Genomic DNA, 25,727 nt, shown 5'->3' with positions numbered 1-25,727 from the left:
TCTAAAAATCTGTACCTTTGATGGGTGTCCATCACCCACGGGGTATAGGACATCTTATAGCGCACTCATATGTGGGGCCTATTACCATTCTGAGCCTTTTCTAGGGGAATATTTCATGCGAATTCATGGTTCTTTGTTATAGTTTTCTAGTAACTTTTACTTACAGTAACTGTGATTCATCGATAGGATTTAGGCATTAAAATATATCTTGTTTTCAGTAAAGTAATAACTCTTTATCAGAGTGTGAGCTGAAGCGGACACGGACAGTGTCATTTTACATTGAGAACAATGACGACAAACAGTAGGCTTTTGTGGCAGCGAATGCCGGCTAACAAAGGAGTTGGTTCATTTTGCAGTGACAAAATCCTTGTGATAACTTGAACAGAGCCCAAATTGTAGCAAGAGCGCCTTATTGCTTGGGTTTTTCTGGAACGAGTCGGAATTTAACTTAAAGGAGGGCCGTCGTCTTCACGGCTTGGCGTATCACTAAGCGTGATGTGTGGCAAACGGTGGCAAAACACCTGAAAAAGCCTGCCTGGACCAAGTATCTGCCACTAAGCATAGTATCAGGGGTATCAGGGGAGGAAAAGACGGAACAAAGAGAGACTGTCCCTTCTATGTGGAAGATATGATGTTTGGGAAGACATGTGGCCTTCTCAAGAACCTACACCACCAGCAATGGTCCTGGACCCACAAATTCAGGACCCCCTATAGTTTATTGAGGTTTATCCACTAAAGTGGGAGATTCAGGAGAACTATGGTTCCAGCCCACTGACTTACTTATGTATTATAAAGGGCCAAACCTGGCAGTTGGTGAGGTGGCTCTCGAAAAGATTGAATTCTCCATTATACACGGCCAACCGAGTTATTCCCACAGAATAAAGACGACATATCTGTCAAATGAAAAACGTTAGATAATTTGTTTTTCCATGCCTCGTATTTTATTGCTGAAAACCATACATACAATGATATTTTTATATCATTGTCTCGAAAGGCTTGCGGCCAATTAAATTCCAGCTTTTCCTGTACTGCAAGTGTTAGCGATCACAGCTTTGGGAACAATAGACGACCTGTCAGCAAACACAAAACTAAGCCAAGAGCAGAAAGTCTGATGTGGATGATATTTAGAAACGTGTTCGTTTGTTCAATAACAACATCCTAAAAGCCACCGCCGGAGCAGCTAATGTCCCCTGGCTAAACAAACACCGGATTATACGAGTTTAGTAAAGAAGTAATGAGTCCGTGGATAACGCTGATGGCTGCCGAACATTCAGTTTCAAAGTAATTAAGAGGAATATTTAATTATTTTATTCCTTATTTTAATAATTTTGGCATCCACCTAAATTTTGTAGGTTCTCTTTTTGAGGACATGTTGAAGCTTATTCACTAAACTAAACTTTGAAGGCTACTTATAAGACCCCCAAAAGTTCAATGAAATTTTAAAAAACCCAACACGCCTGATATATTTAGAGTTTCCCTGGAGTTTTATATCAACCCATGGAAGATGGACCACTGCGGCTTGTATTGGGTCAAACCGGTGAAGCAGACGCTGAACATGTAGAGTGAATGGAGAATGGGGTATTTAAAAATATTTTTATTGATTGGGGGGACCGGCTCATGACTGTATCAAACTTTGTTAACATAAGTATAAGAGATGCTGATGGTTAATAATGACATTGAATGACATCTCGGGGGGAAATGGGCCATTTTTGGAAGGAGGCTACAACTTAGGTCCCAGGAGGCTAATAATCCCACCCAAAAAAGTGCTGGAAAAGTAGTTTTTCTACGCTTGCCGTCGAAGAATTCCAAAGTCAAACATTGGCAATAACCATGTTGTGTTACAATACTAACCGTTTAGAATTCCAGAGCTTCGTAACAATGTGACCTCAAGTTCATGTGGAATGCCGATGGTGGGCTTCATAACGAAATCCACCTCTCACTGAAGGCAGCCACCGAGATCTTACCACTTTATTTATTCGCAAGCAAAAAGCAAGCAGTGTAGCTGTAGTATTGTTTTACGATGCACCCGATCCCTGCAGCCCATTAGCATACATAAATGTCATGTATGTAGAACTTGTGTGATGTCCATTGTTTACTTTATGTTGCCGATGAGACCTTTCATTGTCATATCGAAATGCTGAAACTTACCATTAATGCGGGCCACGACTTCCCACCTCCCCCACACCAAACGTTGTATTTGCTGAGCAGTCCATATATAATGATGATGAGTGATTTATCAAGAAAGCGGTATATTCCCAGGATGTACCTATTAATGAAAAACACCCAAAAAACACACGTGAATATCCATCTTAATTTAATTTTTTACCAAAACAAAAATTATTGACCTTTATTCGCCAATAGTCAGCCCTGCAGGCCACAGGTTCCCCAAATCACTCTAAAATCATGATATATGATAATAATAATAATAAATATATATATAATTGTAACTTACGGAAGTAACAGGTTGATTATTATCTGAAGGCCATTAAGACGTACTTAATGTTGGGGTATATTTTCCCAGAAAGGGTGTTAAACTTGTTTACAGAATTTATGGCCTAGCGGTTTTATGGCTTCTTGTTATAAATGGAGCAGGTGGTAGGCTTTTCTCAGTGCAATAAAAATATGAAACCAGTCAAATAATGGATTTTTCCTCAGCCGCCCCGGAGATACGTGTTTTCCACATATCACTGCAAGTGTTTTTAGGCTATCAAACTAGCAATAAAGCATTAGGCCTCTTTCCATGGGGTGTATGGAGGGATATGAGAAGAAAAACCAGGTCAATCATATTATTTGGCATCTCTGCATTGGTAGATTGTAAGTTCCCAATAACAATTGTCTTTATTAATTATTGTTGAATATCTTCTATTATATGCAATATATTGTAGGCACTATCAGGGCTGTACTAGAGATGATGAGGTGGCCCTGACAGTTTAAGGCTGCTGGCCACCACACGGTATAAGCGTGACTCACTGCTGGATATGAAAAGCTGAACATTACATTTTTATGCTCCTTCAGCACTCTCGGCCATCAGCCCATCGGACATCTTCCAGGTGTCCCAAATGGTGTAGTCTACTTGGCTGTTTTAAGGACCAACTAAAGACACGAATAGTTGAGCTGCTTAATTTCGGGAAACAAAGTTTGAGTTGAGCATCAACTTGGTCAACGTGACCTTAAGTGAATCATGAGACATGTCTCGCCCTCTTTTTCTCTGTCTCCTCTCTTTCTCCCTGTCTCCTTCTCTCTCTTGGACTGTCTGTTTGCAGTACCTTACAGCTGTGTCAATTCCAAATGCCAACTCCCCACACCTTATGTAAATCTCATTATTGACCAGTTCGAGACGCTACTGAATTTATATTCGTAACAATAACGTACGGCAGTCTACCAACGTTCTGCATTTATAAAGCTAAGGTGGAACTTCCTCTTTAACTGGCATTAACTCCTAAGTAGTGAGTTGTAGACGAGTTACAGCGAGCTGCCAATTTTTCTCCAAGTGATCGCATAGATCATTATCTATTATGCAGAGATCCAATCCAGACCTTCTCCCAGGAGAAACCGATTGTGGTTGACCCTTGTAGATTTTCCAGATTTCAGTATAGGGAATGTATATGTGCTTCGTACACCAGAATATTTCATTAAAAAAAGGCACTTGTTGGTGAAGAGTATGCGACGTTGAATAGAAGAGGCTAGCTTTGTATCTGGATAATCGGCCATTGAAAGGATTGGCCCAATAATACAGGCACGTGTCTTATCGCACAACTGGGGAACTGGGCAAAAAAAAAAAGAAAGGGGGCTTGTTTTGAAGGCTGTATGCATGTTAATATCTGTACGGGGTCCTTCTACAGAGGACAAAATGTTACTTTAACCAGTCGCAAGCTCTGAATCTATTAGCGAGAAGGCAGTAACAATCTAACGTGAATGCCCCATTGTCCGTCGCATGTGGGCTGAAGAATGAGTGGAATTAGGAGTTGTGAGACAGAACTAATTGAAATAAGGAATCGCACTCTCGGACTGCACTAAATAAACAGGATCTTGGTGTTCAGTTGCCTGTTTTTCCTTCGCAGAACACAGATGGTTCCAAGCAAGCGTCTGTGCAGGTGCTGAACGCTGGTGCTGTAACACTGTCGACGACAACAACAGACACCAAAGCCACGCAAACCAGGTCGGAAGCCACCCAAACGACCCCTACAGAAGAGGTCCACCCAGTCATGAGTTTCTTCAAAACCTTGGTAGGTTTTTTTTGTATACTTTTCTTATTCTTGCAACCTTCTGTCTAAAACTTTAATAGCAAGATATATCCTCAAAACATGAAGTTCTAAAGCTACACGAGGAATGTTTAATACATGGTTTTTCATCTCAAAGTTTATATATTTTTTTAATCTGAGGGGTAGACGCTCTTTCTTGGTGACCTTGGAAATGAACCTACATATCTTTTATCCAACTCTTGTTGTACGTTGTAACAAGGTCTTAATTGTTGAAGACTTTATTTGGATAAATCACTAATTTTAAGGCAATACAATAGCTACTTCTACATTATTTTCATGCATATTAAGCCACAAGGAACTAGAATCCATGACATTCAAGAGGTCCATTTAAAGTGAACGGAGAAGATTGCTTTATGCTTTATGTAATAATGATATCGAGTCCATCACTTTGATATTAGTTTGATGAACTCTTTCAGGCTGTTACCAGTTAACTGAAACAGTTAAAAGTTTTTAATGTAAAATACTGGCATATTGAGTAAACTGAAACGATATTCATTTGTGGAATAGAATGCATTCTATCCTATTAATATAACATATTGGAATATATTTATTATATATTTATATCTATCTATCTAGTTGAATACATTCATGCATACACGATAGGGTTAGTTAACCTTGTGGTGTCCACCTGGACTTTAACTCATAAACGTCACAACGCATTATGAAGGGCCAATGAGCTTCTCATATAATAATAATATTAATAACAATAATATGAAAAATGCATATGGAGTGACCTGTATAACATGTACTGTATGCATTTGTGCAGTTAACAAATGAGTTAATAATGATGTTTTTATTTAACCGTATTTGGTGAATTACTGCTTTATTATATGAATATTTTTACTGCTTAGGTTGTTACGCTCAGCGATCGGTATCAGAGATTATTGTAATACCCAGAATAGGATGGGTATCGGATCCTTGTGTCTTTTAATTGATACAAATAGTGAAGTGAATCCTGTAGTTCTCAATTGTTTTTTTCCAGTGATGTCATCGTTGACATCTACCCATTTTGCTTTTAATTTAATTTAAAAAGGAGAATGCCTGCTTGTCTTGGTATAAGACACATAAGGAAGTAAATGAAACATTTATTTTCATTAACCTGCTTAAGAGTTTCCAAAATGCTGATTTATTCACTAAAACATGTTAGATGGATGCCTATACTAGAAATACTATATTAAAGGATTTGGAATGTGCCTCTTTGGGGGTGTCCTCTGCCCTCAGATCATCTCGAAAACTTTTTGTACAAGTGATTTATTCTATGCTTATGTTGATTTGTAGGATAATAATTGTATGATAATCATCATGGCGATTTATCAACTTATTGTGGCGACCTTGACCTTGGTGGGGACTGGGACCTTGTTGCATTTTATGCTGCAGTAATAGAGACTTGCAGAGTTCATATGACCTTTTTCTGAGTTTTCTGAGTAATGTTAGGGGCTTCCTTGTAAAGCACAGCATATTGGTTTCCATAAAAATAAAAAAAAATAACATTTTGAGATGGACAACAGCTTTCCTGGTTTTATTTTTTTTTTGAGCTTACATATTTTTAGCAGATTTTTTTTATTCTATGGTATTTTGTTTTTTTTATGTCACCCAATTCAAAAGGGACCTCTTAAAATAATATAATAATATAATATAATAATAATAATAATATATAATAATAATAATAATATAATAATAATAATATATAATAATAATAATAATATAATAATAATAATAATAATAATAATAATAATAATAATGTATAATTACACGTTGTAACGAAAATATTGAATATGACTGGTTTAGCCGTATTCAGGAACGCGTGGCCCCCTGGTGGTGATGCACGGAATGACTGCTATCATAGTAAGGATTTCTCCAAGGAGGCAGGAAACGTGTGGACCTCTCTCTCTTGCTTTGAAATTAGGAATTAGTATCATGTAATATGGAAATTGACCATTTTCCAGGGGTTCCAAGGAAAATGCAAATGCAAATGATGTAGGGAACACAGGCTTACATGTTAGTAGTGATGTCCTCCTCCGTCGACCTTACAAGCCTTGGTTTGTTGGGATGGGATCTTAACAACTTCTCTTTTAATGGAGTCTATAGACGATACAGTCTCCATAACATAAATTGGCCAGTTAGGGAGACAAAAGATCTCCATTTTAACTGGCCCAATATGCAGCGGGACACCGGGGGGCTTAACAGCCTGAGAAGGTCTCCGTGGACCTGCGACCCTAGGCCTAGACCAGGATACGTCACGGCTTCCAGAGCATATACTTGAATTTGTCTCATTTGTCTCACTATAGACCTCTACCAAATAGCTATTTTTTGCCCTGTATTCTTGACCTTTATCAGAAAAGATTCATAATGTATTGTCTCAATGTTGCTTTGATGTACCTGAAGACCTGTAGGATTTTTCAATTGTTTACATTTTTGAATTCTAAAGGTCTCCCCTAACAAGCCCGCGACAAAATCTGAGGACGAGATAAAGAATGAAGCCGATGAGAAGGTAGGAATAATCTTGAGGTCGTTCGCAAAGTTATGTGATGTTGCCTTGGTTTTGCCCCTCACCTTGTAGCCCCTTAAGGAAGTTTATTTGAATTTGTAGGATTTTAATATTAAAACATATTTTTTTAACGCTAGGTTAACTGAAATATTTTAAATTAATGTTCTACATAAAGAAATTAGTATTTTTTTCTTTTAGATAATTCTATAAAAGTACTTTAGCCCAAGTAGAACTGTTTGATAAAGTGGTATTTTTTCCATATTCTGTAAAATGTAGAAAATAGACATGTTATATGGCGTTAATGTGTATGAATGAATACATGTAATGTGGGATTTTAGAATACCAATTTAATACACAAATTCTATGTATTTCATCCAGCTAGAAATATTAATTAAAAGTTATTAAAATGATGTACAGAGGTCACCGGTTCTATAGCAGAGTAACTCCTACAATAAGCATATCGTGCTTGCGAGATTGACTTAATAAGTAGATATTTATCAAAAGAACTTAAATTCGGAGGTGTATTCCGGACTAGGGTTAGGGCGGCAGGTCCAAGCCTCTAAAGAAGGAGCCAATCGCCCTATTGAGTGATCAGGCTGCCTACGGTATCATAAAGGGACTATGGAGGACTGTTCTGATTCAGCACAACCTCCATAGTTTACTTATTTACTAGGCGTCCTAATAATTGGGGCACCATAACATGACATCATATCTTAAGTGGTCAGTAGTAAAGACGGTGGCACAGAGGGGTGGCGCAGATGTCTACACGAGGTCTTACAAAGACTTCCAAACAATCCACCAATAAGAATATGGAAGAGAGGCGCATGCTGGTTAGAATCGTGTTCAGAACAGAACACAAGAGTGGAACATTGTATGACAAGTCATTAACCTACATTGAGAAACTTCGCCATCCACCGGGACACGAGTATACAGATAATTATAAAGGGCAGGACTGTCAAAATCCTTACGTCGTGGCGCCTTGTTGGAGTTTTAGGAGTACCAAGTATGTCATAAAGTCATTATTTCTGTGGCTTACTCGAGCAGGGTTGATTGGTGAAAAGCGTTCCACTGCCTTGTGTTTCCATAAGTTACGTTCAGTAACAATAACCGAGACATTTACCCTTTTTCGTGATGAATGCAGAACACTAATTGTTTTTTTGGATCCACCGATGAAGCTCCTACAAAGATGAATGTAGGGTTTGTTTCATAAATGGTTTCACTAAACCAAGACTTTAGTTGCTTCCAGAATCAGGCTTATTATTCCATAAGGAGGTGTCTAAAATATGTTATACAGGGGGGGGGGGACACAATGTTCATTGTAACTGATAAGTTTCTCGCCATTTGGTTGAAAGAAAAAAGAGAACGGAGGATTGAGAAAGTCACCCATAAAAAAGGAGAAATCAAAGAGCTTTTCGGAACAAACGCTGGACGCGGAATCCAAAGGATCAAAGAATGCAGAGAGCTCCAAAACTAGGACACTTTCTAGATTTTTTAAACAGAAGGTTTGTACGAAAGACCCCGGTCAAAAATCCTGACGACAGATGGTAGCTTCCAGAGTGGCCGTTTCTTACCAGTGCGCCAAAGTAATCACATATAGCTCCTTTACCATCTGGGAGTCAGGATTTTTAGACGTTTCCTACTAATCCACTTAAGAAAAGTGCCTTGTGTTGAGGTTCTTCATAATCACTTTAACGAGCCACGGATATTTTAACAACGTGATCATCGATGGGGTGAAAAAGGTTCTACAGAATAAGTTAGACTATGAAAGCCACGTAAAAGAACTAATAAACCTTCAGCGTGGGACACAAAGCTTTGTACCCATACCTCCTGACCCTCCTTATTATGTGTTCATACTGAATTCAGATTGCCCGTGTTATAATAACCATTGAAGGCCTTCAACGTCTTAAGGGTCCCACCACTTGTATCCATTACTTGTAGTATCAAGGAGGGACTAAAACCCTTGTCTTAATCTACGCCAAAAAGTCTAATTGGGCATACAACTTGGCTTGCATAAGGACCACAATCTTCTCTAGAACACTCGTAAAGCCCCATCAGAGAATTTTCTCAAACAGGAGGGTGGTCCACGTGTACCCAACCACCAGGCCGCTTCCAGCTCATACTACTCCTATACTATAACACGTAACATTCTTTTTAACCTTTTTTTTTTAGCATGCTGTATCTAATTTAAGCAGTTAACTGTACATCATAATAATAATCTGTGTGTAAGGCAGATTTATATCGAGTGTGTACTAATAACCGCCTTCCATCATAGAACATCGTGCCAAACGTTTTAAAATGTGTGATGAGTGGAGTGATGGGAGCCGCTTACACTGACACTGATAATCATAGAAAATCAGGCTGATACAGAACGCCATCATAAACGTTTTCTTTGTTACATCATCAATTAAAGGGCCAGCACATCAGTACCATGTTTTATTCCTTTGAGAAAGGAGTTTGTGCTCAAAAACACAGACACTTTTTAACAATTTACGGATATTCGTTTTACTTTGTAGTTAACCTTTATATATATATATATGTTTATATTTATATTTATATATATATAGCTTTGCGGTTTCAGTAGTTACGTTGTTATTAAAATGTGTGTTTTCAGGCATGTCCACAGTGGGGCAGTGTTGGGCACAAATTATGTGTAGTGCGATTTCTCAAGTGGAAGAATGAAATACTCGATTATATGATATATTATTGGCCTACAATAAGAATTTCGATAATTTAACTGAAAGAAATGTATCAATTTTTTTATTAAGGGGGAATTAGGGTTAAATTTAGCATGCCTGGATAGGACATATTGTATGATACATCTTACACATTTCATCAAACTAAATTCTAATATATTAATATTTTGGTGCTTGTACACGCCGGCATTTACAAAAACTTCCTGTTAAACCCAAAACGCCTACTTTAACTGGATAATGACCGAATACAACCAAATCACATCAAATGTGGTAATGCGTGTTTTTTTCTCTACTCTAGTCCAAAAAGGAGGAACAACAAGGAAGTGAAAATAAAGTAAGTGGGAAAGACGTCAAGCCAAGTCGTTCTATTTGCCAATGGTTTCATCATCTTAACGCCCTCTAACATATATTATTGGAATTAACAATTGCTTTGTGATGGCTCCTCATTTCAGGGATGAACATGAAAGAGAATCCACACCTTAAATCTTTTTTGTTCATGTAAATGTTTCCTTTTGACGACTGAGAAGGATCAGATGCCCGTATAGCAGAATGGCTTAATGGTAGCCCCATCTACATGTTTAAATAGGGTATGAAGGGCTACCATTATTGCCTAGGGGCTTCCATAATGTAATCTAGACCGGTTCTTGGAGGTCCCATTTTAAATGTTTTACCACCTGAGGAACCTCAAATGCTGCTCTGGGTTTAGTCATCCTTGAATTGGAGACTCGATGTAACTCGGGGGGATTTCGGTGGCTTTATTAGATGTTCAGAGATGTAGGGTAAGATACCCTAAGACTCCCCCATTAGATTACTTGGTATAGCAGTCATAGATATCTTCAATGGAAAATTGGTCAAACCATGATTGGTCATATTTAAAGTTTTTTTTTTACTGGAACCCATAGTTTCATTACATAAAATAAAACAATGATGTTTACCGCTTATATTAATATCCTATTAACAACCCTCTATTATTTTCAGGTCTTGAGTGTATGAAACATAACATTACGTCTACCCAACTGACGAGTAACAACTAACACCTCCTGTAACGACTAATATGTGTTTTAGGTTGTGGAAGAACCCGCTGTTATGTCTGTCTCTGTAAATTCAGAGAAAGCAGCCGCTCCTGTGCAAATACTAACCCAGGACCCTCTGCCTTCTGACTCTACCATACAATCGCAGATTACAGCACAGACCTCCAAGGATGGAGAAAAGGCTTCCAAGGAGTCCGCACCCCGACCAAGGCCATTTTGGAGAAAGGTTGGCAACATGGATTGTTTTAATAACTCAGCATACTGTCGTACAAACTGTGTTTGTTTAGAATGATATACTGTGATGGAGATGTATATTAAGAGAGTTCCAGGATATGATGGTAGATCCCAACGTGCCTTCCATCTTAAGGCCCTGAGTAAAGGATGAGCTAATAAAGCCCCCACACATATACTCTTCAGCGAGACTCTAATCCATACTCATGTCCACGGCTTGGCCTATTTAGAGCTCCAATGGTGGTGCACCCAACCAGTCCAACACCTTGGTCAACTATCTAGTTTACATGTTATTGTATACAAGTGGCTCATTAATGGTGCCCAGGGAGGGTTTTAAATGGCAGGAGAGTCTCTTTGAGTGGAAAAGAAACGCAGTAGACCTGATCCAGCTCTATGGTGAGCATACCGCCATTTTTATGCAGCTTCTAATACGGTAATATTGTATGTCATTAATAGTCATTTTACATGGATGTGTATGTCATGTATCGACTTCCCTGCTGTTTTCAGATAGGGGCACAATGTTTACTCATCTCTTATCTGAAATATAATTACATATAGAAAAGTCTAGAAGCTAGAAAAAAAAATCTATTACTTAATAGTACAAGGAGCAGCCTTATTATGTTCTAATGAGACTTGGCATGGACAGGACCCTTTTCTTTTTGTGCCAGTGAGTTCTTCAGCGTATGATCATAAAGCATCAACATATTTCATAGTGCTGTACAAACGGGGAAATAATTAGAAATGAATGAGAAACGGCTTTCAGTGCTTAGTATGTGTGAATGGAATTCCCGAATGGAATTTTTCTTTAAGAATTTCCAGAATTAAGTTTTTTTCTTTTTTTTGTGCCTACTTATGGATCTTGTAATCTATACACCATGTGTTCGTCTGTTATGAGGTTCTATAGTTTCTTTTTCTTATGCGACCTATAGCATAGAAATTGAATTTCATAATTTTGCTATTGGTGGTATATTTTAATATAATTAGTACATTTCCTATATTTTCCACTTGTTTTTCATGATGTTTTTGAAAAATATTTCACAGAATATTTTACTACTAGAACTTATAAATATACTGTATGCTTGGATCACTTTTGCTAGATGTTTCAGTCTTAAGAAAAACTAATGTCTTAGGAGCACCAATGATGTGTCTACTTGGCTACTAGGATCCATGTTGGGTCATGGCCCATGTTGGGTCATGGCCCATGTTGGATCATGGCCCAACCAGTTCCGTCCACACTAAGGCCTTACCCATAACGTAATTCATCTGTACCCTTTTAACCCCTTAAGGACAATGGGCGGTCCCTAAACCCATTGAAAACAATGCATTTTGAGCCCGTACATGTACGGGCTTTGTCATTAAGGGGTTAATGAGCTGGTGTAGCAGGGGATCATAGGACATCTCTGTTGTATCAGAATACCGGAGCCTTTGATTTATTTACTGTTTTCTTTCTCCAGTCCTTCAAAGAAGATCCTCAGACTAACCAACTAACACAGAACGTAAGTGAACTTTGTGGCAAGAATTAACATTATAAATAACGTGTGAAGATGGCAGGAAATGATAAACACAATACAAAGTAATTAAGTAATATGAAGATTCTAAACCATGGTCGTCATCTCTTGCTTTCCGGCTTTCTATGGAAGATCTCTTTTTTTTACTTCTTTGGGTCATTAGGCCATTTGGGCTTCAGTTATTAGAATTCAGATAGGCGTTTTTATAGCTTTTGCTCTGCTGCATGGCGCTATAGAGCAGTGGTTCTCAAACCGGTCAACATGGTTGACCAACGATGATGTTGATGTTTTTTTTTGGATATCATCATTGGAACAAAAGACTAGAGATTTACAGGAAACTGTATTTTTTCATGTTTATTTATATTCTTAGTTAACATAAACTCTGCCAATATAAGCGACACATGACGTCTTGATAACATATATGTATTTTAGGTTGTGCAGGAACCGGCTGTTGTATCTCTGTCTATAGACTCAGAGAAAGCGGCCGCTCCTGTCCAAGTACTAGCACAGGACCCTATACCCTCTGAAGCCAATGTGCCATTAAAGGAGGAAGGAAAAACTGCCAAAGAACCAACACCGCTGCCTAAACTGTTTTGGAGAAAGGTTAGAAATAGCCTGAGTGCATATTTGATTTAAATAGTTGAATTTTGAAGTTGAAAAACATTTTCACAGTTACGAGTTTCTTCAAAAATTCAAAAACAATTTTGGAATTTAAAAATTGCAAAAGGGGTTTTAGAACTATCTGGTTCCCTCTTGTTAGCATTTCTACCATTGCAGAAATAATTAATAAACTAGTAAAATCTTGTCGACGTTGAGTTAACTTCCCAAGATGTCACCTTAAAACCTGTGAAACATCTTTAAACTATCTTCGGGTTTTTTTTTAGAAGGATTATTTTCTTGTGAAATATTTCTTCTTTTAAATGTTTTGTAATTTTTTTTTTTTTGCTTTTCTTAAGTTTCCACCTCTTGAGATGATCTTGGGGACTTTTTCTTTTCTCTTGGACAATAGTATCAGTTATAAAGCAAGATAGTGAGTTTTTTATGTGCGGTTAGAGGTAGACCAACCCATTGGTTCCATGTATGATCCAAGCCATGGACCAGGCACAGCTCAATGAGACACAAGCATGCTAGCACAGGCTTGTAGGGCTTGTCAGCCTTAAGTCCCCTTGAGTGTCTGTGTGCATCCTTGTGACCACCAAAATACTAAACGGGGGGGGGGGATTACAGCCACCTCGGCAGTCCTCTGCTCTTCACAAGCCAAGCATGTCCACCTATACAGTTCTTTGAATTCCATTAGGAATCTTCCATTTCTTACATACAAAAATCTTACGGACATGGTCTAAAAAAAATCATAAATTCCAATTTTTTGTCACGCCAAAGTAAATTTTAAGCATATACTAGCTTTTTGTTTCACCAAATAAATCAGTAATCATTTTTAGTTTTCAATTCTAAATATGTCAATGTATCGCACTGTATCTACTGTAAACTCCTATATTAACATATTAATATTAACAAAAAATAATTTTCTCTTCAGTCTTTCAAATCAGATCCTCCGCCCAATAAGGTTCAAGAGAATGTAAGTCCATTTTTAATCCATATAATAAAGCAATAATTGGGCACAGCTGGCCATCGTTACAATAAAATAACAGTTAAATGATGGCGTTTTAATTTGTCAGCAGTTTTCTTTCTATTTTACAGTCTGTCATTTCAGTTTAGCAATCTACTTTTGCTTCTAATTTGGGGGATTTCTGTTATTCATCTCTATTTATACATTTTGTTCACGAACAAACAGACGGTCTCATGAGATCAAAACGGTTCCTCTATTTCTACTCTGCGTGACGTTCAGAGGCAACACAGGGGACCCATATAAAATTCAGTTTGAAATCGAAAAAGTCTTACATCTGTTTACATTAATTTAAAAATGATATCCCACCTACTGAATTTAACAGTTTTGTAACCAAAACATCACTCCTGGTACTGTTGAATTCTAAAATTTCGCGCCCCTCCCCCCCCCCCGGAAACATTTTGAGATCATGTAAACAAGAACAGACACCGACAACTTCTTTCCAGAGAAAGTGAAAACTTAAAACGAACAAATAAACTGATTTTATAGGCGTTATTTGTAGCTCTTAACAAGTTCAATTGATGTTTTGTCTAAATTGTACTACTTTTTAAATTACTTTTTAATATAGAGTTTCGGTCTATTTTGATCTGCTATTCAACTATTAAATTAAATTACAATTATTATTTTTTTTTTTTAAATAATGAATTAACTATGCTGTAGGAGAAACGTGGAAATCTTAGTTTAGTGTGTAGACCTTGTGTTGCAATTGCATAAAAATGAGATAAAAACACTGTTTTTTTGTCTTCTTTTCTCTGAAACCCATGCATGGATAGCTATTGAATTAGTTGAGATAGACCAAGCTCCGTCGTTGGTTCCAGCCCATTGTCTCGTAGCACCAAATACCCCACTATTTACTAATATGTGTGTTTTAGGTGGTACAAGAGCAGAATGTTGTGTCTGTGTCTGTAAATGCCGCACCCCAACCGGTACTAAAGGAGGCACCAAACCCCAAAGAACAGACGCAAACCTCCATACAGCCCACCAACGATGAAGTGAAAAATGCAAAGGAACCCACCCCACGTCCTTTGCCTTTCTGGAGAAAGGTTGGCCATATTTCATTTGCTCTGACGGGATTTACCTAGGTTTTATCTGTCTTATAGGTGGACTCTATCTCTTGGATAGGTGTGATAATTCTCAGGCAATTTAGACTTCATTTGGCTTTTTCGAAGAAAATAACGTCTTTTCAGAATTCATTTTATAATATATTTTTTTTCAGGAGGATATAATATAAAAAAAAAGAAAAACAGCTCGTATGATTTAGGGGGAAAAAAGAAAGAATATTCTTGAAATTGTAATAGAATAGAATAGAAATCATCTTGAATCTTGTTCTCCTAGGCTTTCAGAGACAAGTCTATCTAGTGCTACCACCAACGAATGAAATCCAATGAACGTTCTGTAGACATGGAGTTGTTTTATTTGGTTTCTTCGAGAACTAATAATTATGGGGTCTTTTTTTGTCCTGGGTCATAGAATTTCTTCTAAACTTCAACTAATGTTCTGCATAATCCACGAGTTTTTTTTTTGGAGCTACTTAAGCAAGGATCAGTAGATTTATTTATTTTACCAGATGAATCGCTAAATTTTTGTTATTTTAAAGTAGTCGATACTCCTTGTCATGTAATACTTTTTTGTTAGGGGGTAATTAGCCGCATGGAGACTCTACTTGAGTTTTTCATTTTTTTTATGCGTCAAAACTCATAACTGATTTATCTTCAGTCCTTTAAAGGAGATCCTCCATCTGTAAAGATTCAAGAAAACGTGAGTTTGCCTTCATATTGCCATGCAACGTCATTCCAGATTTCAAATGACATAAAATCAATCCCAATCAAGCTGATTTACCTACCTTTGAGATATAAAAATGCCTATTCTATCTATAATTATCTGTCTAATTATAATTATTGAAGACCGGTGTGGGTTCTTCTGTCTATCATTGAGCAATTCCTTGGAATTCTGTCTTTCTGTCGAGATGGCCGCATGTCAGGAAATCTATCTTGTTCTACAATCTTGAATGGAAACGTGGACTTTAACAAATGCTCTAGAGTTCTACTGATTTTTTCTTCTTACATTCTAAATTTTAAGGGATGGCTAATATAGTTAGCATCTACTGGTATAACACGGGTGATGATACATCTATATTTATTGTACTAATTCTTTCTTTAGTCTGTTAATGGAGATCTGCAAGTCATTCAACCCACTGGAAATGTAAGTGTTTGGCTCTAGATGTATTTAAGAATAGCGTACATGATTTCATGGTACGAAGTCACGTCGTCTTGTCTGCTAGGCCGCGTCGTCACAACGGATACCTCACCCAATGAATAATATGTCTTTTAGGTTGCAGAGGAACAGGCAGTTGTATCTGTGTCTGTAAACTCACAGAAATCCGCTCCTGAGCAAGAACTAGCTCAGGACACTACTCCTAACTCAACACAAAGTTCAAAGGATGACGGAAAAACGACCAAGGAATCCTCCTCTCGACCTATTACCTTTTGGAGAAAGGTTGGCCATCGTTGTTTTTCTATAACGTAGGGTTCACCAGTTCTACCAAGAAATAACTAAAGCCTTGGGTAGTCTGAAGGTGAATGTGACATCTATAACTCTTTAAGACAAAACTTAAAAGGTTCATTTAGGTCCATCTGAGGTGGTCCCAGCCAAATTTTTGTGGATCTGATTGGCAAACCTAAAATATTCCTGAAGTTAACTCCATGTCAAACCTTTCTTTCCAACACAATTTCACAAATGGTGGTCTTCATTGGTACCGTTGAAGGAAACCTGTCTCCTCTCTCCATATCATTATATTTTGTTGTCTTTATCTCTTTATCTGGATTTTGCTCTGGAAGTACAACCATTCCTTTGGAAATATTCCTCCTCTTCATGGTGGCTTTTTTTCTGTTAATCACAAAAGAAACATGCAAATTAAACCCTGAAGATAATAATCAGATATTTTCTTGGATGATGTTTCTCTTCCGTCTTCAAAACTGACTTGACTTCCTCTGATATCCAGACCCTGTCCCTTCTCTGGGCCAATTTCCAAGTGGCTTATATTTAACAATCTCAGGCTGGCCCCATTATTAAAAAGAACCTTTATGATCGAATGATAGAATCTTGTGTTTTTACTTTTATACATAACCTTACTAACTACTTTGTCTTCAGTCTTTTAAGGGCGATCCTTCACCCGTTAAGATCCAAGAGAATGTAAGTGAATGTTGAAACAATAATATTAGCATTTGATCCAACACATGGCATTCTGTATCTTTAGTCATGATTTTAATATACAGTCTACATTTTTTCCCAAAATCTAGATTTTAGACAGTTCATAGAATCAAGCCCTGTGTATCTGTGTGTGGGGGGGGGGGTTGGGTTGGGGTATATATCTTTTCTTGCTTATTACCACATGCAAAGCTAGAGGGGCACGGACATGACCTTGTTTAGTTGAATCTCCTGTACCATCTTATTCCTTGCCTTATAGCTGACATGTCTTCTAGGTTGCACAGGAACAGGCAGCTGTATCTGTGTCTGTAAACGTAGAGAAATCAGCTCCAGAACCAATACTAATTCAGGAGACTACTCCTAACTTACAATCACAGAACACAGGCAACATCTCGAAGGATGAAGGGAAACCAATTAATGAATCGTCTCCAGGACCCGTTCCATTTTGGAGAAAGGTTGGCAAAAACTGATTTGCAACATTAAAGGAATAGCTGTGAACTTCCCAGTGTTGGCTTCCTGGAGCTCTCCCTCTTCTTATGATGATGGTGGCTCTGGTCGCATATGGTAGGGCTAGCCCCAGATAGCTTTAAATTAGCTGAGAGTAGGAGAGGAGGTGGGAAAGGGAGTCTCATGGTCAAACATCGGTCACCTACCCAGAGAAAGAGAAGAGGGATATGCAGGGATATCTCAGATATGATTATAGGGTCTCTTTGCCTTCACAGTGCCAACAGTGTCTGTTTAAGTGATCCCACGGTGAAAACCATAGCCTGCTCCAATAAGACCTCCCATAGTGCCAACAGTATTTTACATATTTTGGGTGTACATTGAAAAGCTAAAAGGGGTGGAGGCTTACCACGATCCACCAATCATTTAGTAGCATGTACTGCTTGCCTCTATTCTATGCCCATCTTACAAGTGCTTTATCCTCCTTTAAACTCCTTTTGGCATTGGGCCAATCCAATGAACCAATCCAGTTATATGAAACCTCGGTAAGTCATGCTGAAGTTGGTAGACACAACTCAAGTTCTCCATTGGGGAATGCCAAGACGAACCTAGCCGAGTGCTTTTTGTCTTTAATTTGGACTTGGCTCAGTATTTTAAAATGAATGGTTTCTCCCCAAACATGGTTTGGTCCATACAGCAGCTCATAGTGGGCCTTATTTAACTTATAAATACAAACCCGTATTACACACTAACCCTCTTCCCGACTCTTCCCACCCAATATTGGCTGCGACAGCTGGGGACTGTTGACTACTGCAAAAGCCTATAGACAGGAAGCACAACTCTTAACATTCAGTTAACCACTTCCCTTCTCTTCTTTTCTGTAAAAATGAAAGCTCCTTTCACAATGAAACTAGTTTTATTTTCCAAAAGTTCTTTGCGTTACAATATCTCTTTGGTTGGTTCCAATGATTTTCGCCTTGAATATGTTGGATAATCATCTCGGGAGCATAACCCTTCTGTGGCGAACTAACGATTCTTGTTATAAGCTTTGTAAATGGGCTTAAAAACTTGCTTACTATCCATTTTGCATACTATTCCTAGCCGCTATCGCACCAGAAGGGTACAGAAAAGTCTTGGAAGTCTCTCAAGGAGCAAAGGTTTTTCCTTCTTTGGTCTTTGCTATTCTGGGTAATTGAATTTTGTATTTAAGGTACAGACTTACACTTTTCTTTCATTTTTTTTCCATCTTGCAAAGCTTTTCAGCTTCATTTTTTTACCTATGTATAATCTGTCATCTATCTTCGGGGATGCGTCACTTTTTTCCCATCTTCCTGTATCACCCATGATACAAATTTAAGTATGTTCTTTCTCTTCTTTGCAAAAGGAAAACATAAAAATAAATCCTAAACAAGCCTAAACAAATTTGTTATAACTTTTTCTATTATTCCACTTTTTTTTTTGCCCTCTTTAGTCATTTAAGGCTGATCCACAGTCTATAAAGATCAAGGAAAACGTAAGTTTGTGAAAAAAATAAATAATACATCTTTAGTATTTACATTCCTTTTCTGGGATTCTTTTGTTGTGGACTTTTCTTTGCTTATTCTGGATTTTTAACTTAATTTTTTTTCTTTTTTTCCCGTTTTTTTGTTATGTAAAACATACCTATGATGTAATGATTATCACAGTAAGATTTTTATCCTGTACTGTTGTTTCTTTAGTCTTTAAAAGAAGATCCACAAGTCATTCAACTAACAGTGAATGTAAGTGACCTCCTTAGCATTAATATATCGGTGTTTTACTAAAGGGTTTTAGGAAAATCTCCTTTAACGGTATTATTGTTGGAAGTATATATAAATAATCTCCTTTATACAGCATTATGAAAAATAAAAATGAATTAAAAAAAATAAATAAATATTGTCAACAGAGTCCATAGGGTGTCCTTAGGCTTGCTTGATAAAATCACCTACGGAGCTGTTAACAGGTGTTGACGTTCTTTTTAGTGTACATTCTGGCTAATCCGTCAGTTACCTTGGTTGGCCATGCCTTATCATTCCCTCTGTCATGTCATGGGGCATGGTGAAGATAAAAGGGGTATGGAGAGGGTTATACCAAAATGTACTTTTTTATCATGTCATTATATATGCCAAAGGAACATAATAACCATTAGAAATATAAGGCTGCTCTTCTTATCAACTTATCCTCTCTTTGTATACAGAGATACAGCTCTCTCCTGGATCTCCTCATATCTGTCAACTTTCTGTTGGCTTCCCCTCTGGCCCTCTGCTGTTCTCTCTTAAGATTTCATCTTTTGGAAAACTACTCAACTCATTTGGCCTCCAGTATCATCTAAATGCAGATGACACCCAAATCTACCAAAGTCTTCTCCTGATCTCTCTCTGTGTCTGCTATTTCTTCATGGATGTCACCACACTACCTGAAACGTCATCTTTCCAAAACTGAACTCATTATCTTCTCTTCTTCCATCTCCACCATACTACCTGAATTCTCTATCTCCATTAACAACACAACTATCTCTCCCACCAACCATGGCCGATGCCTTGGGGTCATCCTTGACTCAAACCTCTCCTTCATCCCTCACATTCAGTCCCTCGCCAGATCCTGATGCTTGCACCTAAAAAAAACATATCTGGCATCCGTCTATTCCTCACCCAAAAACTGGTTTGTTTTCTTATCATTTCCCGCCTCGACTATTGCAACACTCTTCCGGTTGGCATTCCTCTGTCTCGACTCTTTCTTCTGCAGTTTATCCAAAACATTGTTGTTCTGCTTCCCCACTCTGTGAAACCCTCCACTGGCCCCCTATTACCCCAAGACTTAAATTTTAAATTCTTCTACCTCTCACCTTTCTCTATACCTCGTCTTTCTCCTCACCCTTCTAGATTGTAAGCTTGCAAGCCGTGCCCTCTTTACCTAATGTATCAGCGGTGCGTAAATTGTTGGCACTATATTAATAATAATAATAGGATATATGTTCTAAATAATGTTCTGTTAAATGGTGCAATCTTTTGTCCCTTGGTGTAGACCTTAGAAAAATGAGATATTAACCCTTTATTTTCCTTGTTTTCCTGTTGCTAAACAGGCGTCATCAAAGCCAGAGGCCAAAGCCAATACTGATGCAGCAGCAGCTGCCGGCACCGGCCCCAAAGGACAGGAGACTCAAGACAAACAGAAGAAACCTGAAGATGGGAAAAACGCTAAACCCAAACTGATGATGTTTTTCAAGCAGCTGGTAAGACCATCGACCAATCAGAATTCCGACTCATAATCCGTACACATAACATACACTGGTTGGTTGCCTTCAGCACTAATTAGCATCCAAGGACTCTACCGAGGGCCCCTACATATGTCTCATCATATGTGCTAAATCAAATGTGTCCTTCCTCTATGTTCTAGCACTTGTCATGAATTTTACTATCCCTTTAAGACCCTTTAATATTTTCCGTTGAAGATGAATAATGCATTTCAGGCCCTGTGAGAATTCAGATGATAATTACACCCATCAGATGTTTATTATCGCCTGTCTCCATCCAACTTAGAAGATAGATGGGATTATAGGAGTACTAAGCATTAATAAATGTTATGTTCAGTGATAAAATGTCACGCACTGCAAAGAACTGCATTTATATTGGATACAAAAAGAGATGTCTCCATAAGCAACGTTCATCTTTCCTCAATGGGGTGATTGTATTGTGATTACTTACTACCAACTTTCTGATGAATAGAACCAAGAAATTGTTGTGAAAGGGCTGACCCCGAATACAATGAATCCTCACTTTAGAATTTGCCCCTCCTTTTCAAACTTTTGGCTATGGTGGCCTAGGCCAACCATGGCTAGGGTAGCACCAGCCCCTCTGCTACACCCTTTAGGGCAATCAGGGTACCTTTAGCGTCACTGTTGAATGGACCAGTTAAAAAAAAGAGATCACTGATCCCCAAATGACCCGTTAACACTATGGAGGATTGTGCCAAGCTTACTCCCCCCAACGTCACACATCTTTAAAAAGTGTTGTGTCGGGATATGACATCATAGCCCAGCACTCCACATTAAGCACCGCAACGCAGAATGGGTGGCAGTGGCGCTTCCCTGGGTTAGGCCTAGCGCCGAAGATAAATATGGCACTGGTTGACTGCACACCATGCAGATGACGCAACAATATGTCTTTGATTTTGTTTGAACAACTTGATATTTTACTTATTTTTTTTTTACTTAGCCACAAAAAAACCTATTGTTGGGAAATGTGAATATTTTACTGTTGTGTTTCCTTGTTTCTTTGAAACCATTCAACTGTAAAAAAAAAATACTTGTTTGTAATTTTAGTCAGTCATTGGGGATGGCGGTAATACCAATTCTGAGGAGACTAACCAGCAAAAGGCTAGCCCACCAGTAAGTGCTAATAAATTCTCATGGTTTATACTGGTGACGGTTTGTAATCTGTCCATCTTCTGCCTCCAAAAGTAAAAATAATGTGAATACTAATAATAACGTATTGAGCTCTTTCTTCCTAGAGTGACAATTTCAACCAAAATTGTGGACCGAGGGCATTCTGAACCCTACAGAAATATTTAGTGAAATAAGTCGCTTGATTCAATAAGTTCTAAATGAATGTAAAACTTAAAAAAAATATATAATATATTTTTTATTTTTAGATATTTTTATTACACCCTAAAATCATAAGATCTGACTGGTACTCACCTCTTACGCTCTTGATAACGACATAATTTTCCTGACTGAAAAATACCTCCCCTACATGCCCTCTAGACATTTCCTGCATTTATTGAGTTTGGGGAAGCCATTTTGAAATACTCGCTCTTTCCGATTGGAAGAATCTAGATCAAGAAGTATTAGGAAAATTATTTAGAGCTCTAAAAAAATTTTTATTGGTTTGTAATGTCTGATCTCAAATCTACTTTCTGCATCTAACATGATAAAATTGGAATATATTTTCTGGCCATATGGATTTTAGTCCTACTAGGTCCAACGGCACAGGAGAATTTGAATGCCTCTTGATGGGTTGCCCTGGAGGCTTCGTGCATTAGAGATGATTATTGGGTCTTTTCGACAATACTTTACCCATAAGTTTACTGGCTCTGCTCACTCCACTGCCTCTTTCTAATGTCATAGAGGTTAGTGCAGCCCCCATATTAAGCAGCTCTGGTTCAGTCAGACCACCATAGTTGGGTACATTATATGCGGAGGGGTTAGTTGGCCCTAAACGTCATTTTAGAATATCCTACCTCTATTAAATTATATTATAATTTTTCCGGGGCATAAAAATTACCTTCAGGTTCTAAATATTTGGTAAGTCCATCATCAAGTATAAGCTGACCTACTTAGAATTTTTTTCCCCCAAAAAAAAATAAATTCCCAGCAGAATGATTCAGACAGATAAATCCAACGTATCCCTGTGGCATTTGTCTTTGTATATTAGACACTTGACATCTCAGACGGGGTGGAGGTCAGTAAAAATGAAAAAACTGTGGTCTCAGCTGTGGTAGAAACTCCAGCTCAGAAAAGCAAAGAGAACTCAAAGGACAAGAAAACAATAGCGGAAAAAGCCACCAAGCAGGAGATCAAAGAATGTCCTGAAGCCACCAGCAGCTCGGTCCAACAGCAAGTTCCGGAGCCGGCCGTGGCACAGAATGGAGGCGACTCAGAAAGTCAGATGAAGAGGACCGAGAAGAGGCAGTCCCTCGGAAGCTTCTTCAAGGCAATTGTAAGTTGTTTCATTCTCCGTAAGCATTGTAGGTAGACGCAAGAAGGTGGAGAGCAAAGCTCACATCCTACGGCATGGTGCTCAAAAATCAGGGCCTGTGACGAAACACAATTGTTCTAGGTTTTAAATATAAAGGGATTATACATCTTCATGACAAGTGCTATAAAAGTGTTCAAGGGTCCTAGATAAGTAACCAAGGAGTGCTGGACTCCTTGGTTACTTATCTAGGACCCTTGGAGTAGTTTACGAGCCTAGTTTAACTTAAAGGGGGGTAAATGTTTTAAATACAAGCCAGCAGCCAGTCTGTACTTAACTTATTCATTTTCATTTCTCTTTTTTATTCAATTCCAGGGACCCAAGAGAATGTGTGACGCAGAAGTTCAAACCGACCCTGTCTCCATTCTTCCCGCGGAAAAAGTCAAGTAAATCCATCCGGAAAGAGAGCAAAAGCATGAGCGTTCACAAAAAAATGTATATTTTTCAGGTGTCACTGTACATAACTCATTCGGAAACAATAAATCATAGCAATACACAAAATTATAGCCCATAAACATATCCTAGCTGATTTACTGGTCTGCACCATTGGGTTGGGTTATCTCACCCATAATAAGAGCCATCACACAAACCCTTACAGATGATTTGCTCATAAGTGAAAGATATGGAGATTTATGTTGTTTAAAGGAGGTGAAACGCAAGTAGTGACCCATCAAAGTAAAAAAAGGCAAAAAACAGCTTTTTTTTCAGTAATTTAATTTATCCCACAGACAGCTCAGGGATAGATCTCCCACAACGATCCCACTTTTGGGTCAAAACGAAGGTAAACGGAGGTTACAGTTTCAGTTTGCACGCTAAATTGTTGATATGCAGTCTTAAATTACATTAATATAAAGAATGTTTTTTTATGGAAAATGAATTAATTTACAAGTAAATCAGAAAAACACCTTTTTTTCAGTATTTCGTGTTTCCGAGCAGGGGATATTCCAAAATGTATGGAGAGAAACTTTCCCTAGCCAATTAAAAAAAGGTTCTGCAAATGTATGGGATTTTACATATATATATTTTAAAAAAAAAATACTATTTAGGGGAAATTTGCTTTCTGGTTATAGTTTTAAATAAGATATTTTTAAAGTGTAGTTATGCCAACCTCCAGTAGGGGGCGCAATATTACCAAACGCTCATTCATTCTGAGATATCTGGAGAACGCCGCCGCTGATATCTGTGCATGTAATTAATATAGACAGTCTAATGAATGCTGTATTTGTTTGATGATCTAATTGAAAACTAACTGATCAGATAATCCACTTTTTTCATTGTTACTCTAACGAAACATTATACATTTTTGATACAATAAAAAATGGTTTTATTGTTTACTTAATAAAACAAATAACTGTACCGTACAACTTATTTTAGCATGTGAAATAAAGTATCTTTAGTGTACAGAGATTAAATAAATTAATTGATTTCCTATAAGCCACCATCCATTTTTTTTCTGCTTCTTAATTCTTTTTATAGAGGGTCAGAAGTCCAGCACACACGGGGTTAATGTTGTAAAGCCGGAAACAGCTGATTTTTAATGGAATCTCTTCATAAGCGTTCCGAGGCCCCTTATCACTCCCATCACGCCTGTTACTCCCATCACTCCTGTGTTCCAATGGCACGTTGCGTTCGCTGATCCAAGTTTAAGTTTAAAGGGTTAATTGATGGTTAGAAACCCCGTTTGCTAATTATGTTACAGCCAGAAATGTCCTTGTTTTCCATGAAAACCGCTTTCGAACCGAAGTGTATATTTCAAACATGGCCAAATGCCTTAGTTTGGCAGAATTTTGGGGGATTTTAATGGTTATAAATTATTTTCCCACCCAACTATCGAACTATAAAACAAACTTATGGATGACTCTAACACAATGCTCTTTCTTTATCTTGGCAAACAATATGTGCTATTTGGCTTTCTGTTAAAGAGAAAAATACAATGTCTTCAAGTGACATACAACTTGTGATGTACAATTACTAGCAGGGGTTAATTTCTAAAACATAAGGTTGCTCGGTCACCCAGTTTTCTGGCCTCAGTGTTGAATAGGTCTCGGTTCCCTGCTTGCTCACAGGTTACCCCATCCACAGTGAGGTCTGATGGATGTTGAGTCTCTGAATGTGATGCAGGAAAGATGTCACTTCCCAGGTAGACGCTGAGTAACCAAGTAAGTCAAGTTTAAGAGCCCCAAAAAAGTAAATTCAAGGACAGTACATCGTTTGGGTGAGATCTTGGGGTTAATTTAGGTAGGACAGCACATATTGACATGCAGGGGTTTTTGGTGTAATGCACCTCTCCGTTGCTAGGTGGCGCCATTACAAATGGTGATGCCCGAGACGGGATGCCGGTCGCTCCACTGAGATTGAAGGTGACTCTCCATAGAATGTTATCAATGGCGGAAGAAGCCCAGTTCCAGAGACATCCAGAGGCGAGACAGTTACCGATTTATTCACATAGATGCGCTACTCCTACATTT

General features: G+C 38.0%; 1 protein-coding gene across 13 annotated transcripts in view; it reads left to right on the top strand.

Annotated features, from left to right (window-relative positions):
* BCAS1 (brain enriched myelin associated protein 1) overlaps nucleotides 1–24,693 on the top strand; it is a 32,592-nt gene extending 7,899 nt beyond the window's left edge. The window contains exons 5-25 of one of the 13 annotated variants that reach the window (XM_053453090.1): nucleotides 4,062–4,226; nucleotides 6,691–6,753; nucleotides 8,103–8,252; nucleotides 9,742–9,777; nucleotides 10,623–10,700; nucleotides 12,160–12,201; nucleotides 12,646–12,816; nucleotides 13,748–13,789; nucleotides 14,710–14,880; nucleotides 15,554–15,595; nucleotides 15,998–16,039; nucleotides 16,169–16,333; nucleotides 16,988–17,029; nucleotides 17,320–17,499; nucleotides 18,590–18,676; nucleotides 18,960–19,001; nucleotides 19,207–19,248; nucleotides 20,589–20,738; nucleotides 21,828–21,893; nucleotides 22,939–23,223; nucleotides 23,575–24,693. In XM_053453090.1, the coding sequence (XP_053309065.1) occupies nucleotides 4,062–4,226; nucleotides 6,691–6,753; nucleotides 8,103–8,252; nucleotides 9,742–9,777; nucleotides 10,623–10,700; nucleotides 12,160–12,201; nucleotides 12,646–12,816; nucleotides 13,748–13,789; nucleotides 14,710–14,880; nucleotides 15,554–15,595; nucleotides 15,998–16,039; nucleotides 16,169–16,333; nucleotides 16,988–17,029; nucleotides 17,320–17,499; nucleotides 18,590–18,676; nucleotides 18,960–19,001; nucleotides 19,207–19,248; nucleotides 20,589–20,738; nucleotides 21,828–21,893; nucleotides 22,939–23,223; nucleotides 23,575–23,649 (2,136 nt within the window). In that variant the 3' untranslated portion in view covers nucleotides 23,650–24,693. Of the gene's footprint in view, nucleotides 1–4,061; nucleotides 4,227–6,690; nucleotides 6,754–8,102; nucleotides 8,253–9,741; nucleotides 9,778–10,508; nucleotides 10,701–12,159; nucleotides 12,202–12,645; nucleotides 12,817–13,747; nucleotides 13,790–14,709; nucleotides 14,881–15,553; nucleotides 15,596–15,997; nucleotides 16,040–16,168; nucleotides 16,334–16,987; nucleotides 17,030–17,319; nucleotides 17,500–18,589; nucleotides 18,677–18,959; nucleotides 19,002–19,206; nucleotides 19,249–20,588; nucleotides 20,739–21,827; nucleotides 21,894–22,938; nucleotides 23,224–23,574 lie in introns of all 13 variants that reach the window. The other 12 variants (XM_053453085.1, XM_053453091.1, XM_053453092.1 and 9 more) reach the window with 12 other exon arrangements.
* Nucleotides 24,694–25,727: the final 1,034 nt, after the last annotated feature.

Source organism: Spea bombifrons, chromosome 13 (genome assembly GCF_027358695.1).
Source record: "Spea bombifrons isolate aSpeBom1 chromosome 13, aSpeBom1.2.pri, whole genome shotgun sequence".
Taxonomy (NCBI): domain Eukaryota; kingdom Metazoa; phylum Chordata; class Amphibia; order Anura; family Pelobatidae; genus Spea; species Spea bombifrons.
This window is presented reverse-complemented; position numbering and strand designations above follow the sequence as displayed.